This window comes from Danaus plexippus (assembly GCF_018135715.1).
Source record: "Danaus plexippus chromosome 3 unlocalized genomic scaffold, MEX_DaPlex mxdp_25, whole genome shotgun sequence".
NCBI classification, from domain to species: Eukaryota; Metazoa; Arthropoda; class Insecta; order Lepidoptera; family Nymphalidae; genus Danaus; species Danaus plexippus.
The window spans coordinates 2575503-2592350 of record NW_026869844.1 but is presented as its reverse complement, the minus strand read 5'-3'; the positions used below and the strand labels follow the sequence as shown (position 1 = coordinate 2592350).

Below are 16848 nucleotides of genomic sequence, written 5' to 3'. Positions count from 1 at the left end.
ATCGGCGAAGAGTTTGAGTTGCTTCTCCAATAGCTGTCATTAATGTGGCGTCGCGTCCAGGTGAAGCTGTCCTGCATCAGCACCGAGGGCGCGAGCGCGGCGCTGTCAGTGGCTCGGCGCGTGTCGTCGCAAGCGGACGCGCTGCAAGACGCCGACGGGCACTTACTGCCGGCGCCGCAACTCCGGCGCATGCTCGCTACTTTGGTGATTGTTGAAATAAACAAAACTTATATATTCGGATTATTACAAGTACATATTTTACTATTATAAAAAAAATTACATTACACCGGCAGACGAGATAAAATAATAAGATATATATATTGTTTTAATAATAAATTACGCGCAGTAATCCGAACATATTAGTTTGAGTTGAGGAATTTAAATATTTTTTATTTAAAAAAAAACTGTTTGTAATATTTATATAATAATACTTTCGTCAACCAGCTGGAGAGCTGTCATGAGTTACTGGAGGGCGCGCCTACAGGGACAGCGGCCGGGGCGCTGAGGGCGCATTTGACGAGATGCTCCGTGAGGGATGGACTCGCGTATATTAATACGGAAGAGGTGCGCACACACACACACACACACACATACACACACACACACACACACACACACACACACACACATACACACATACAGTACAGACGCAAGAATATATTCCTTAGTTTAATTTAAGTTATTCGATATAAGTTGACTTTACATTTTTGACGTTTCTGATAAAACCCTTTATGTCATTATTCCCGCCTCCCCGCCAAACGCGCAGACGATTAAAAGAAATCACGTTTACCACAGACTGTCATTAAATGATCTGTACACCTAGATTTTACTTTTGCACCCTGTACTTCTTTTAAGCCACTTTCTATATTTTTATCTGTCGAGTACTAGGTCCAACATTCCCCGCCCGCCCTAACCATTCTGTCATCCTAGGCTCCAAAAAAAGGCAGCAGGTGGCTGCGAGGGCGTCGGAGCGTGTCCGAGGGCGGGGCCACATCCAGTCAAACGCCAGCGCAGGTCCGGGCCTGGGGCATCAAGGAGGTCCAGGTCTGGCTGGAGTCTCTGCAGCTCGGCGAGTATTCCGAGGCGTTCGCGAAGCATGACGTCACCGGGCGCGAGCTGCTCTCGCTGGCGAGGAGGGACCTGCGGGACCTCGGCGTCACCAAGGTGGGCCACGTCAAGAGGATCCTGCAAGCGGTCAAGGAGCTCCAGTGACGACGACGTGGTCGCTCCGAAGGGAACGGCCACGTATAACTCGTGAAGCGTCACAACTCATCACGGACCTCTGGACCAAGGCTGCCTGCACAGTGTATATTGTATACATTTTTTTCTCGTAACTAGAATATCTTAAGATTTGAAAGTATCGGATGACGAAAGGACGCAAGATTTATTGAAACTACCACAAGGTTACTCACGGCACCCTCGGATTTTATATTTTTAATGTAACCGTCACTTGTCCTGGTCGGATCTCCCAGACGTTGCGGACAGGTTTAAGCAATAACTCTAGGTTATGCGGCGAGGCGCGCTGCATCTCGTCACTATGCTATGAAGAGCTGGTACAATAGAATATATTTGGCAGCTGACGGTCATTTCTCTCCACTTGTCTCGTGGCACATCGAAGTTTCTACCTCTCTCACTCTAAGTTCCTCTGCCAACGAAATTTAAATCTCTTCTTGTGTTTCTATCCAATGTACATGATCTGACGTGTACAATTTAACGTAAGTATAGCAGCTGATGACGTCACAGGAACCATGAAAGGAGCGCGCGCAAAGAAAATACATAAGATATAGAGATGAAACGAATTAAATAGGGATCAGTATGGCGAATTTACTAGCTAATTTACCTACTTATAACTTACACTTTATTCACTTAAATATCTTATTAATCTGATAATCAATCTCAAAACGATACTGATTGTAGACTTAGAGGTAAGAATCCAAATACTCTGACGGCGAAAGTACGGAGTACGGACGAACTGTCATTAACAGCACAGAGTGTTACAATGATAAATATAAAAATAATTTAAAAGAAATAATAATAATTGAACGTCAGTCGACCTTTGAAACATAAAGCAATAAAATATAACGGTTTTTAGATTAAAAGCTTGGAATCTTTTAGACGTTTCGTAAGTATTTAAATCTAGTCCAATACTTAAAGTCTCCCATTACGCTTACAGCGATTCATTTGCTTGTCGAATGACGACACGGATAGCGGCATTCGTATGGCAAATGAATGGCGAAGTATTTGATAGTAAATATAGTTGAGAATATAGATATATACATAGATTACTCTGTGATGAGGAGTTATACCTTTCATTTGTTCTTCGTAATCTACTGCTAGATGACTAGATGTTTAAAATAGGAATAGTCTAGGAGTATACAGATCGAAAATCTCTAATCAGCAGAACGAAAAAACACGTTTAGGTTTAGATGATAACTGGATAATGAATTCGAAATGTTGTTCCACATGTTACGTAATATGTAATACGTACAATACTTGTTTATTCATATTATCCTATATAATTTATTCTCGATTTAAAAAGAAAAGTAACAAAAAAATCGTTTCTAATGATTCCTTAACTAGCGAATAGTTAAACGTTAGTATTAGATCGTTTACGTACATCTGTTAGATAGTTTAGGTGATTTGTTTCAATATGTTTCGTGTTGTAAGACCGTCGTTGATAGTGATTGAAAACATTTTTACTATCGAGAGAGCTCCTCCCTTGGATTTATCGATTTTGGTTTATAGAAACCGGTAGACAATCACTAGTAGGTGTCTTAATCGCAATTTAATATTCTAAATATAAATAAGCAATTCGATGACATGCGATCTATCGTTCTGATGTCATGTAATAAATATTCTTTATATAAAATGTGATCTTTGTATTATGTCTAGATATATAGGGACCGCGTTGGATGCATACACAACATATATAGAATAATAATATTACGACATTCGGCACTGTAAAACAGCACAATGGCTGCGAACAATGTTGCCAGCACATTGAGTCTTTAAAACTTGATTTTCTGTACAAGCTTCTTCTAAGCTGTATAACATGTGATATTTATTCCCTTTGTGTATTTCAAGTCAATTCCAATGCGGTCGCTCTTCCTTAAAGGATCTGCCTTATAGGTGTTTTTATAAATGTACCTCCGAGTTATTTCTATTTATACGTACTCGCGTGTGATGTGTGTGAGTTGAGGCGTGTGTCTACAATATTTATATTCTTATATTAGTCGTAACTACGGATGAGTCGTGTGGAGTTAACAATATACTTAGAAGTTAAACACTCTCCCGCACACTGCGGTCTAATTGCCTTAGAAATCTAGACCTATTTTATCATATACTACTTTCTTAAAATCGAAATATTAATATAATAGAATAATTGAAAATGTCATTTTGTTTTCATCATACCTTCATGTCATTTCGTACTCGTTGGTTCGCTGTGTGATTTAAACATTTAGTAATTTTTAAACCTCATAGATCCTTGAAACGATTAATAAGGGTGTTTTTACTTATAAAGTGTTGGATGTTATATGACTGTATGCGAGACTGTTGTTCCCGTGTTGTTTGGAATTTTTAATGATAATCTAGTTTCCTTTTTTATTACAACTTACTCAGCTATGATTTTTTTACAGTATTATTATTCATTTAGCATTTTGTTTGTACTAAATTAAGTTATCGTATAAATGTTGCCATATCAATTGTCTAAGTAATCTATTCGTGATATTATTTATTTTTATATATTTATAAGTAGCAATAATTTTATTTTATAATAAATTCAGTTGGTCATTACAGCGTTTGATTAAAAATGTGTTAAAATTGATGTTTATAACTAGTCTATATTTTAGGGCATTGTAAATTTGGTACTGAACGGGGCAGAGATTACTTAACAGTTTTCAATAGCAACATTTTTTGGCCTATTCTTGATTTTATATTTAAAATCTAAATATTTTACATTCATCAGTAACTTCAATACCAATTACATATAAAGGAAAATGTTTTGCTGTTTAGTATTTTCTTGTAATTTTTACATACAAATTTCGTCATATAAGCCGTTCTGTTTATTTAATAATTTTAATTTTAGTGCTGCTCAATGCTCAATGTAATATAAGTTCGTGTGTGAATGGAATATGTTTGTTGTAAATTTATTTATATTTCAGTCACTTTCACGGTTATGAATTATTCGCTAAATAAAGATACCAGGTTTTTTAAAAATCTATATTTTAATTGTGGTAACATTTCTATTGGAAGACTAAAAGTAGTTTTACTAAGTACTTAATAGAATAGTTTGAAATCTAATTATTTGAAAATGTTTATTAATAATGTCTGAAATTCATATATTATATTGTCATTACGACACTGCATTTCCAAATTCAATAAATAAATATTTTTTAATGTAAATGAAAATAATAATAACATAATTATAAGGTTGGAAACACAATGTCAATAAGCCTCACATTATATACGGTGCGTTAACAGTTTTTTTCATTCATATACAACATTAAAATATCAACGTCCATTATAAGGCTCAAAAGGACTCGTATCCAGAGCCGTAAAAAACATTTACAAAAAAAAACGTACATTATTGGATAAGAAACGGCTAACGCTTCGTATGTATTGTGACAGTGTTAACTTGGAACGAGCGTACAGATCGGCCGTTTGCAATATGCGATTATTATTAACTTACCTATGCATTTTCGACTATATTAATATTTTATTAGAAATGCAGTGTAATTCTAACTACCTTATGTTTCAAGCAAAAATAAATCTTTATCAAATCAAAGTAAATTTATACTTTCTTTGACTTTTGACATATGTCAGTCTTTCAATTTCAAATTTTTGACGTATTTTCGTTCATTGAAACATTGGTTCGTTGGTGACATTTTGAATTTAATAGTCACCTGTCATTGTGTATTTTTCTCTCAACGTTTATATTTGGGAATTCAATAAATTATACTGTTACTCATGTTTCCGTGTTTTTGTTTTAATATCCTAGTAAGTAGTAGGCAACAACTAGTTTTACTTACTACAACTAATCTATATTAATTTTCTAGTCACATTTGATTATTATCGTGAAATAGTTTTAGAAATGTCTTTCATCTTTATACAGAGCGAAATTGTACTGTATACAATCCTTCATTATCAAAAGTGCTATATTGCTTTAAGAATTTTCTACGAATACAAATAATTTGTAACATTTTTCATATGGAACCATTCGAAGGCTACCTACGGTTTTATAAGTACGTATCCCAACAACCATATAATATTTAAGTTTTTTTGTGTGTGAAAGTAAAGATTTGTGCGAGTTCATAAGTGAACGTTTTCATTCAAACCCATTTTTGACAGTAAATTAATTTTTCAACATCTCTTTTAAAGGGCCTCCAAAATTTGCAAAGTACGGCAATCAGTTTGCTTTTAGAGAGTAAAATTTCACGGTTAAACATTTTATTTTCGCATTTAATCTGCTTTAAGGCTGACGTTACAATGTGCAGACAACATTAAGAAGGGTTGTATCCGTAAGTGATATTTTAATGTTTATTTAATATGTACTCCCCCCAAGTTAAAATGTACAACAAACTTTTTTCTTCTTTTTTTTCGCTTTTATTTGGCTCCATAAGAAACCAGTAAGAAAATTCGATGAGTAATGTAACAAGGAATTCAAACAAAATAAAACATGTGTTATCTTACGACAGCTTTAATTCTTTCCAATGATTGCACTTTTCCCAATAGTTGCATCATCTCTGCTACAGACGGCCCTTCGTCCAGACCGCTGAGCACTGACCTCAACGACTTCATCAGAACCGGAAACTTGACTTTCTTCTGTTCCGAGAAAACCCTCAAATTTTCCTTTATCAAGTCCTGCTCAAAACGTTCCAAACCTTGTAGACTTTCAAGCAATCCTTCTAGTAGATTCTTGTTGACTTCTAGCTCTTTGGCTGCGGGGAGAATCCAGAGGAAGCCGAATTTTTTGCCAACTAAATCCTCTATCCTGGATATTCTCGAGGTTGCCCAATTCAAAACACTCATGATGTGATCTTCAGAGACATTAAGATGTTCATTTGGATACTTTTCCGTTATAATATTTCTCAGAGCGTAAATCATTTCGTTCGCTAGTTTGTCATCTCTTAATCGTCTCTTTATCTCCAAGCGGTTACATTCTTCGAGTATCTCTGAGTTAAGGCGGCTCGGATGGGACGCCACCTTATCGATTTGAAACTGTGGAGAGATGATACCTAAGTAAAAGAGGACCCATCTAAAGGAAGCAAGCGTGTGAAACTCACCTCAGCAGACAGTTCTTCAATAGTCTTGAGTCTGACCCCCTCTCCCACCACGTGGTTAAACCCGCCCCCGGATAGTGTTATGTAATTCACTAATGCTAAAGGATATATTCCTGGAAATATACAAATGTCATAGAATAGTACCTTTTTAGTCATCTACCCCCCATAACAATTTTTTTCACAGTACACTAACTAATCATCTGAATAGTAATTATCAGAACCTTTCATAATACATTCTTGATACTACGTGTTCCACATCAAAACCGCCCACGTCCAATAAAAAGATATTAAATATAACATTTCTTTTAAAACTTTCATCTAAACTTCCAAATAATAGGCCTGTCACCACGCCACAGTAACTATTTTAGTAAAAAAACTCATTCGATAAATGTGAGCACAGTTAAATCATAAAGAAATTTCCCATCAAAACATTTTACGTAAAAAATGCAATCGACTCGGAATAGTTTAAGTTCAATCACCTTTATTCCTGTAGTCTTCAACTTTGACATCATTTTGTCTCTTACTGAGTTTTGTTCCGTCGGAATTCACTATCAACGGCAAATGGCCAAATTCAGGAGGTGTCCAACCGAAGGCCCTGAAACGGTTGTAATTTCGCTCTGATCCCTCTAAGATACCTAGTTATTCTTAACCGCTAATGACGTTTGATTGATATCGTTAGAAAAATAGTACACAGTTAGTGCAGCCCGAGTCACATACTAGTTAAGTTTTTGAACCCATATACGTTATTATTTTTATCGATACTTAATATTGATTGACTCACTTGTCAGGGTACATGTGTATATGATTCTTGTTTGTTTATAAATCACTTTGATTTGATAAATAATCATGTTAAAACGTTACTTAAACATGGGAGATCCACGAAAAACATCGCTCGAAGGTTATAAATAAATCAATCAAAAATACGGAGTATGGGAGGAAATTGAAAATTTTTATTTACCAACTCAGGTGGAGGGGGTTGATTTAATAAAAATATCGGATGGAGAAATAAGAAAAATATTTTACTATCTAACATCTAACAAGACGTCTTCAACTTCTAGCAAGTAGCAAACAGCAAGTGGCAATTAAAAGGCGAGACACTGGAACGTCAGTATGAGCTTATGTCGTTCCTTACTAAAAACAAATATACGAGCTATCGACAAGAAGAAAAAACTCTTCTGACAAAATAAAAATATATCCAAGCTATATATAAATGTACCAAAGAATAGTTTAGGAGAAGTTTGAGCGAGGGTTACTTGGTCTGAGGAGACCGAAATTAATATACTATATAGTAGAGACAAAATGGAAGCTGAAAATAATACGAAGGAATACGACCTTTACTAATAAAAGTCTTACTAACAGTGTAGCATGATGGTGGCAAAACTGAATTGTGGGTTCAAAATCTGAGGAATTATGGATGGCAAAATGTCCAACAATCTTCATACACATCTTCTGAAAGTTATTGAAAATATGCCGCATACTGTTCAAAACTAACAAACCAGCAGGTATGGTCCTAAAGAAACATGTAAAACTGTAGCCAATCAGCCAAATAAGCAAGGGATCTCAGTTCTGCCTGGGATATCTTATAGGCGGGACATGAATCCAACAGAAAAATTAAGCATACTTTTAAATTAAATTTAACAAATAAATGCCTTTTAACAGTGAGTTCCAGAATAGGGGTAACATATGTCCACAAAACATTGTGAGATACTGTTCACGCGAAATTCTTAGACATCATTATAGTTATTATGGAGAGAGTAAATTCAGAATGAATAATCATACTTATATATCAAGAGATGTTTTGTGGTCGAGATCTGCCATTCAACTCCTCTCAATACATGCGACACTCCCATGAGATGGTCGTCCACAACATTCGCAAAGTGGTAGGTCGGGTAGCCATCGGACTTCATAAGCACTGGATCACCCTCGTTTAAAGATACATCATAGGCTATACCTCCAAATATAAGGTCCTCGTACGCTTGAATATCTGATGACAGCTAATATTATTTTGCTTGTAAAAATATCACACAGATACATACATAATAGATTAATCAGAAATTAAAAGATAATTTTAACATTATGAAATGAAGTGCAAAACAAATGTATTCAAAAGCAGTCTAATTTTATATGAAGAATATACCTTAAATCTAATACAATATGGAATCCCCGCTTTAATCTTGTCTTTTATATCCTGATGTGATAGATTGCGACATTTGTTATCATACTTCGGTATCCTCTGACTCTTAACAGCATCCCGACGAAGAATATTCAATCTTCTCTCGGTACAAAAACATTTATAAGCCGAGCCATTTGCTAGAAGCTTACTTATATGCTCCCTGAAAAGATATATACACAACGAAACTTTTGTATATCACTGCTTACAGTGTTCTCTTAATGTTTATCAATATTTTCTTCTTATTAGTATTAACCTACTGGTAAATATCCAATCTTTCACTCTGAATATAGGGCCCACAAGTCCCACCTCTGGTAGGACCTTCGTGACATTCAATTCCTGCCCACTCTAAATCACTTATTAAGGCATCTACGGCTCCCTCCACTTTCCTAGTTTGATCTGTGTCTTCTATGCGTAGAATAAAAACACCGCCTCGTGATTTAGCAAATAAATAATTATACAATGCAGTTCTTAAGCCGCCTAAGTGAAGATATCCTGTTGGACTGGGAGCAAACCTGACTCTCGGCACTAATGACTTCAAATTGCGATAAAAATACCGCTTAGACACGACATAAATACCTCTTGAAGCAAGTGAAAACATTTTTGATTCAAACATAAACAAAAAAAGATCGTACACAGAGACTACGTTACCAATTAATAGAAAACATAACTTTACAAATATATTTTATTCATATCCCAGACGATTTCATACAAAACCTAGATTTTTTCATTAAAAAACGCTAATAACACCCTAATAAAGTTAGTCATAATGACAGACGAACTTCATGTCATCATCAGCTGTTTAAATGGAAACTATTATATAAATTGGTCAATTTGCCATTCTTCATTACATTTTAAATGTAATAAATATAAAAATATATTCAATTTATAAAAAATTTAAAATTTCATTTCACATTTATTATAAATTTTTTCAGATTTTCTACTACATCTCAAGTTGTAGTAAAATACCCAATATTAAAATTACAACATGACGATACTAAAATTTAAATGTAGATGGAGTTAAGATTCGGTAAAAAAATATTGTTAAAAATTCTAATAACCGGTTTATTGATAATCTCGTTTAATTAAAAAAAAAACATTTTTAATCATGAGAACAGAAAAATTCTCAAATCATTCATAGGTACCTATATGACAAATTTCGATACGGCATAAAAAATAAAATTGTCTATGATGGTCAGTTTTCATTTTTATTTCTGATGTCGAAACAACAGTGAATTTGGTGAAAGTTATTATATGATATTTTTGAAAATCATTCAAAAATGGTCAGTATAAAAATTCGTGGTGCGTTATATAGAATAGTTGAAAAAGAATAAATGTATAAAATAATCTTATAAGCAAACCAAAATATTTTTGACAGCTCAGCGAAACTAAGGTTATGACATTACTGCGTTTTCTTTTCAGAATAAATTAAAATCATCACAGAGAGAAATAGTTAAGAAGTTCTTAATGTTTACACAAACGAGTGAAAGCACTGCCATATATTGCCTCTCACAAAATGATTGGAAATTGGATCTGGCGAGTGACAACTATTTTCAGAATCCAGATGCCTATTACAAAGGTTCCGTCAAAGCATCGGTAGATAGAAAAAAAGTAGAGCAGTTATTTAACAAATATCGTGATCAGCAAGAGAACGATAAAATCACAGTCGATGGTGTGATGAAATTTCTAGAAGATCTTAATTTAAGTCCTGAATCTATATTAGTTCTTATAATAGCATGGAAATGCAAAGCTGCTGTTCAATGCGAGTTCACTAAGGAAGAATTCATGACGGGTCTCATAGAGCTGGGAGTGGACAGCATAAACAAATTAAAAACTAAATTACCAACATTAGAAGTAGAAATAAAAGATCCAAATAAATTTAAGGATTTCTATCAATTCACATTCAATTACGCCAAAAATCCAGGCCAAAAGGGTTTAGAACTCGACATGGCTATAGCATATTGGAACATTGTTCTCCGTGGAAGATTCAAATTTCTAGATGCATGGTGTAAATTCCTAACGGTATATTATGATTTACTATAATTACTTTAAAATTACTAAAGTTACTTTATCAAATGAACAAATTTATGTCACAATTTTAAGATCCTTAGATTTTTACAGAACATTGTTTTGCTAAAAACTTAAATTGACCTATTCATGTTTTATTAATCTTAAAGTATTATAATTTCAATATGTTTTTTAATATTCTATAAAGTAATGATCAATGACCTTATATATTACTCTTAACATTACAGGACAACCACAAGCGCTCAATCCCCAAAGACACATGGAACCTTCTTTTAGATTTTGCCACACAGATTGACGATGGTATGAGCAATTACGATGCCGAGGGAGCCTGGCCAGTTCTCATTGACGATTTTGTAGAGTGGTGCCAGAAACAAGAGCTGACGGCCGACGGAGTCAAGTCTTTAGAGCCAGCATCCGGCTAGCTGATACTGAAAGGCTTCCAGTATGAAGCGAGTGTACAAAAAGTTTGTACAAAAACTGATAAACCAGAGGAAAGTGTTTTCAAACAGTTGCGGTTGATTATTTTTTTAATTTTGGCTCGCCTTCTACTCTTCGTCCTGGAACTGTGCACCGGGGAGGGTTTAGCTATCTTTATTATTTACTATTTTTGTAGATGACTAAATTGAGAATTTTTGTTTTTGTGCATCTACAACAAACTGAACGTTTTGTTCAACGAATTACATATTAACAGAAACTTTATCACAAAGATACGTTGTTCTCGTCCGTTAGTATAATGTACTCTAGGCGACCCGTTTCCTAATGGTGTGTAGCGAAAAATAATTTTGAATTAAATATTTGCATTGAAAATGTAGGGTAAATTGAAATATTTGATTTTAGAATTTTCGAATCAGATTTAATCCTTGCGTTATAGCATACTAATCTGTGAAAGTATAAAATTAAGATGTAAATATGTATATACATGTTAATGATATTATTTTTTTTTTTATTTTTATTAAACCCTAGATCTCTTCCTATGTTTCTTTTTGTCGCCAGTTGTTAAATATTCAACCTTTATTCTTAATATTATGATCAGAGATGCAAAAAGAAGACATCTCACAGTTGGTAAATAATGCAACGTGGTTCAGACATGTTTGCATATTTTATCCAATAAAAATGAGTGTCTGTTGATTGTATTTGTCGGTTTAGAAAAATATTTATGTATAAATTAATAAGTTTGGGACTAACGGTGCCTAAATAACAACAGATTGTGTTACAATTATAACGTTAACTGTGATTGTCATTTTAATAACTTAAAAGTAAATTATTTATATTAAATTTAACTTAAACTAGCTCATGTTGATGTAGTTGGACAGCGACATTATTTACTCTCTGATTAGGCGGCAATAGTTGCGCGACAACGTTAGTCGCGTTTGTCGAAATATTAAAAAAAGTATAGGTACACTGTCAGTATGAGTTTTATGAGGAAATTTCTGATATTTTAGCTGAAATTGTTACTTCTGTGGTTAAATTGATACATTTGATTGTTTGGTACTTACAATTAGATTTATTGTACAAAAGATTTAAAATTAATGTATCGAGTATTAACTAAAAATAAATTGTTAAATAAATTGACTTTTGATACGCAGTAACCCAGTAGAGACATCTCGTTTGTTATACGAGTTCCATCCAGGGACTAATGTTTGCCACCGTTGCACCTTGGAGGACGTGTAGTGCTTATGAGAAAAGTTTTATGCAACATAAACAAATGAAATTTCTAAATTAGAAATTTTAAAATAATCTTAGTTAAGATTTTTCATTCAGAAGTAATGACCGTAAATCATTCGTGAAGCATTTCAACTGAACTAATATATTTCTTCAGGTAACTTATTCAGGTCTGGAGAATAAGAACCAAAAAAATAAAAATGCATTGTCTATGGTCTCCAGCTGTCTTTGGTCCCCCTTTTAAATCTGTAAACCCCATCTACCATATTATTTCGTATACCATCTTGCCTAGCTTCAGGTAAAGCGAGGAACTTAGGACACTGCCCTCATCATAAGTTTACAAACCCTAAAGCGGAATTTCTCAAGTTCCGGAAGTGAGATTTGTTAATCTCATCTCACATCCATAAGAACTCATGAAGGTAACCTGCTAGTTACCCTTCATGAGTTCTTCCAGAGACTAATAGCTGCTTCACGCATTTTCGGTACATATTGTGTCCTCTTTGCTGGTCTGCACTATGAAAAAACTATATAGCCAAGGTAAATGCAAACTCGGGCGTGATCGACCTCTGCACCCATTTGCGTCTTTTGCTAGCAGTGAATGGACATAACTTTTGTCTTGGCATATTCATCCGCAGTTCAACTTCAAACAGTATGTAGTTTTTTTACAAAAATAAAGCACGCGTAGTATATCCGAATAATATTAGTTTCATTTAAATCACTTCAAACATTGCTTTGCTAAAGCCTTGTAGCTTAATTTCTCAGTCTAATTCTGAGAAAACAAAAAGGATAACACCATCGGTTAATATCAGCTCGGTCAAACATTCCTCCGTGACGACGGTACTATTTTCATCCTGTTACGAGCTTTTACTAAATATCCACGAGAACGCTAGTGAGTCAAAATCGCTACAAATCAGGTGATCCTCGAGCGGAAGAAGCGTACGGCCACAGCGGTAAGTACACTGTTCATCTACCTACCAACACACACTAGACAAGCGCTCTGAATTCTTCGTAAAACCCATTTCATTAAACAATCATAACAAGTTACCACATTACGAACGTAAAAAAGAATCAATGGTCTCAATGAACATTATGCACTTTGTTGTCAACATATTTATTAAATAAAAAATCAAAAGGAACTGAAGATATGTGTATGTGTTATGTGTCCTAAAACGTGTTAAACCCGTAATTTGTTTCAATAGATACTCTTTGTTTAGACATTATGTAAAATTTAAAGACAATTGGGCTTTGGTTACGTTGATAAATAAAGTTAGTTATTTCAAACTAAGTAAAAACTTGTCTTTGTTTTTATATAGTGTTTTAATATTGAAAAGTTAGGTTTACTTTTATACTATTTAAAAAAATTGTCTCTGATGCAAAAAAATATACGATACGGATTGCGGAATAATACAATTTTTTTTTGTTTTTAGGTAAACTTGTCTCAATACAATTCGATTTTGATATAAGAAAAATACGTCTCGAACGAAATATTTACAGGATATTATTTTCAAATACTTCAGGTTTTCCGCCATGCAATCTATGACGTTTCTGTGTCCGATTTTACAGTTTACAATAAAGCAGATAATGATATCGAGATAACCTGTAATATTACAGATCTTTTTATATTTTTCCTATAAAATAATCCTATGGAAATATGGAAACTAAAATATATAAAAAATACGTAGGAAGATAATGGAACTAAGTGCACGTATGAACTCTATGCTCTAATTAACGAATGTCAGTCAGCTGTATAATAAATGTCACTGTCAAGTGTCAACTAAATAATATTCTCAAAACGTTAGTGTTGTTGATCTAAACTTTAATTCGACATAATTTGCAGGAGAAGCTACGAAAATAATTAATAATGGCCGTTCGTTTCGCCGGTGCTCTGAAAGAGCTTAGAATTCACTTATGTCAAACTAACCAACAATCTGCTGGTGTTAGGTATGTTTGATTACATAAACGATATTTTAACCTTATTATTATTAAAATAAAACAAACTTTAATTATATCAAGCTCTATGTTTCCGCTGGTGTATCTTAAACAAAAATTTAATTATTGTATTTATAAATTTACAGAGACTTCATCCAAAAATACTATGTTGGTTTAAAAAAAGAAAATCCGAAGTTCCCTATACTGATCCGCGAGTGTAGCGGTGTTCAACCCCGTGTCTGGGCTCGCTATGGTAACATTGTTTTGTCATATTTTTTTACGATTTTCAATAAATTTCTGTTGTTATAATACGCGAAATGAAAATATAGCAAAATCTATACCAGAATAAGTAATATTTGATTTACCTAAACTAATAATTTCAGACAGAGGGGTTGAAATGAGCGAATCACTTAGTGATTTCACTTCTGACCAAGTGTTGCAAATTATTCAAAAACTTAACTCAGTGTAATGTGACCTTAATATTTTAGTAGTATTATTTCTTTTAGTTATTACTACTTTTGAATTTGTGAGCCAAAATTTGTTCAATGAATTTTTGAGGATGCCTTACACAATGTATATATTTATATTTCAGTAGACTTCTTGTAGCAATCTGTAGTAGAATAATTTTAAATTTATTTCTTACTTTATATTTTCTATTTAAAGGCATTTGTTTTATGTTGTTTGTTTGATAATTTAGTTATACACAAATTAAAAGTCCAATTTTTTTTTCAGACCGAGGTTCTGAAAAGAGTGCATCTTTGACAAACCTATCTTCAAATGATGTACTATCCACCATTAAGCAACTAGTGAAGTGAATTAACATTCTTGTTGTTATAGCATAGAAATATTATTTAAATAAATAAAAAAAGCTGTTATACCAATATTTTATTTTACATTTAAAAATGACTACCAAAATCAACTAGAAAAGTAGCTAAATAAATTATTTTTGTAAATGTGTATTTTATATTTACTCTTAGGTCTAAATTGGTAAAGATTATACAAAAATACACAATTTACCACAGACTAAAAATATGCAGAGCTGTACAAACTACTTGGTTATGGCAAATGTCCACCCATTATAAAATGTCTCTTTCATCTGTTGTATTTGTTACTACTGATCTACAAAATTATGTTTAAAGCTATTATAACAGGGATACTAAAAATATAACAGATATGTAGTTTTAATTTTCACTTAAAAATTCAAATTCAACAAACTACTGACCATTCCTTAAGTTCAAGAACAATGACTACCATCTGGTATTTACTACAAATTTTCAGTTCACTACTTTCCTTAAATAATATCACTGAAATGGGGGTAGACCAAACATTTCTGGTTGGAACTTTGCTAAAGTAGGCAGCACTATAGTAGCATGGGTCGTCAGTCTTTTGTCCAGGTGAGGATCAGGTACCATGACCACTTGCATGCCCGCCTTCACTCCTGCTGTAACCCCGTGAGGAGAATCTTCGAATACTAAACACTACAAACAAATGACAATCATCACTGCACTCATTACTTCTGACATTTCAATGGTAAATGGCAAGTAATTTTAATGACAAACAGTATTTAGGCATTGTTTCACTGTAGTAAGTAACAACAATAAGTTTAAAGCGGTTTATCTACTAAACATATAAGAAATTAGTCTTAATGTGTCATAATAATGAAATTGTTATATAACTAAGTACCTTTTCTGGTTTTGGTTTGTCCGGGAAACGTGATGCAGCCACAAGGAATATATCAGGATGGGGTTTGCCAAATTTGACTTCCTTGTCCGTGCTGCCCATGACCATGTGATTAAAGTAGCTGAAGAGTTCTCTATATGAGGCTATTTTAGTCTTTACCGACCTTTCACTGGATGATGTTGCTAGAGCAAATGGCACTTTTGTTTTATGAAGATGGCAGATTAATTTTTCAGCACCTAGAAAATTAAGTATTAAGATGTAATATTATCTTTACCCATGTTTGAGGGTGTATAATGTTTACTGCTTTATCAGTTTTATAAAAACAAACCATCTAATAGTGGAGTCCCCGCCAGCATTTTATCACCCATTTCTAACAACTCGTCTCGAAATTCTCTAGGAGTTACAGGCAGACTTAAATCCTTGCATAGTATTTCCGATAACCTCTGCTCAGTTCCTCCTAAAACTTTCATCATTAATTCCTCTGTATATTCATGCCCATATTTAGCACAAAGCTGTGTTATCATCTTCTTATAAACTTGCTCGGTGTCTGGAAACACAAAGTCATCAATGTCGTAGAGCGTTACAAATAATAAAAATTTACATAACATCAGGTATTTATATTAATAAACTAATAAACGTCTTATTTTATTCCCACCTAAAAGCAAGCCGTCCATGTCGAAGATGCAATGCGTAACTTTTTTCACATTCTTTGTAGAGTAACATTGCTTTCTAAGAGAATTTGACAAAGTTTTTAATAAAAATATCCTCATCATGAAGCCGGTTGGTTAACTTTAGTATTTCTCAAACATTAAAAGTAAGAATTATTATAAAATGTAATTTTTTATCAATAAAAATTGTTATGTAGTAATTGTTATTATATAACTTTCCTTGCTAAAATACGTAAATATAAACACTAACTACCAAACTAGCCCTCTACTTGCCAATTGATTATTGATCAAATAAAAACTGAAACTTCTATTTGACATTCGAAAGTTTGACATTTTAATATGCACTAAAATTAGTTTGCCTTTTTATAACTATACAAAATTCTTCTTTCTCTGTCTTTCTCGTTTAATTTCCATTCAGCTATGAAGAGGATGG

The 16848-nt window shown here is 33.5% G+C and overlaps 5 protein-coding genes across 6 annotated transcripts in view; 3 read left to right on the top strand and 2 right to left on the bottom strand.

Moving 5' to 3' along the window:
- LOC116769849 (diacylglycerol kinase eta) overlaps nucleotides 1-4968 on the top strand; it is an 82617-nt gene extending 77649 nt beyond the window's left edge. The window contains exons 20-22 of the mRNA XM_061526728.1: nucleotides 61-204; nucleotides 445-564; nucleotides 931-4968. Coding sequence (XP_061382712.1) covers nucleotides 61-204; nucleotides 445-564; nucleotides 931-1212 — 546 coding nt within the window. The 3' untranslated portion in view covers nucleotides 1213-4968. The remainder of the gene's footprint in view (nucleotides 1-60; nucleotides 205-444; nucleotides 565-930) is intronic.
- A 709-nt stretch (nucleotides 4969-5677) lies between these two features.
- Nucleotides 5678-9230, bottom strand: LOC116767538 (probable glutamate--tRNA ligase, mitochondrial). Its single transcript, XM_032657925.2, has 6 exons — nucleotides 8709-9230; nucleotides 8416-8611; nucleotides 8058-8272; nucleotides 6758-6873; nucleotides 6282-6391; nucleotides 5678-6216 (listed from the first exon to the last, which is right to left on the bottom strand). Exons 1-6 carry the CDS (start codon nucleotides 9062-9064, stop codon nucleotides 5680-5682), a joined length of 1530 nt encoding a protein of 509 aa, XP_032513816.2. The 5' UTR covers nucleotides 9065-9230; the 3' UTR covers nucleotides 5678-5679.
- Nucleotides 9231-9599: 369 nt separating this feature from the next.
- LOC116767633 (DCN1-like protein 1) lies at nucleotides 9600-12044 on the top strand. Its single transcript, XM_061526756.1, has 3 exons — nucleotides 9600-9731; nucleotides 9871-10470; nucleotides 10704-12044. The coding sequence occupies exons 1-3, from the start codon at nucleotides 9729-9731 to the stop codon at nucleotides 10896-10898; spliced, it is 798 nt and encodes a 265-aa protein (XP_061382740.1). The 5' UTR covers nucleotides 9600-9728; the 3' UTR covers nucleotides 10899-12044.
- Nucleotides 12045-13879: 1835 nt separating this feature from the next.
- LOC116769317 (NADH dehydrogenase [ubiquinone] 1 alpha subcomplex subunit 2) lies at nucleotides 13880-14942 on the top strand. 2 transcript variants are annotated; one of them, XM_061526766.1, is made up of 3 exons: nucleotides 13880-14079; nucleotides 14214-14320; nucleotides 14451-14551. In XM_061526766.1, exons 1-3 carry the CDS (start codon nucleotides 14000-14002, stop codon nucleotides 14534-14536), a joined length of 273 nt encoding a protein of 90 aa, XP_061382750.1. In that variant the 5' UTR covers nucleotides 13880-13999; the 3' UTR covers nucleotides 14537-14551. The 2 variants fall into 2 exon arrangements, with proteins under 2 accessions (XP_061382750.1, XP_032516283.1); XM_032660392.2 differs by lacking the exon at nucleotides 14451-14551 and adding an exon at nucleotides 14800-14942 and having other exon boundaries at nucleotides 13887-14079.
- Nucleotides 14940-16709, bottom strand: LOC116769310 (probable pseudouridine-5'-phosphatase). Its single transcript, XM_032660374.2, has 4 exons — nucleotides 16403-16709; nucleotides 16076-16294; nucleotides 15751-15983; nucleotides 14940-15545 (listed from the first exon to the last, which is right to left on the bottom strand). The coding sequence occupies exons 1-4, from the start codon at nucleotides 16518-16520 to the stop codon at nucleotides 15369-15371; spliced, it is 747 nt and encodes a 248-aa protein (XP_032516265.2). The 5' UTR covers nucleotides 16521-16709; the 3' UTR covers nucleotides 14940-15368.
- Nucleotides 16710-16848: the final 139 nt, after the last annotated feature.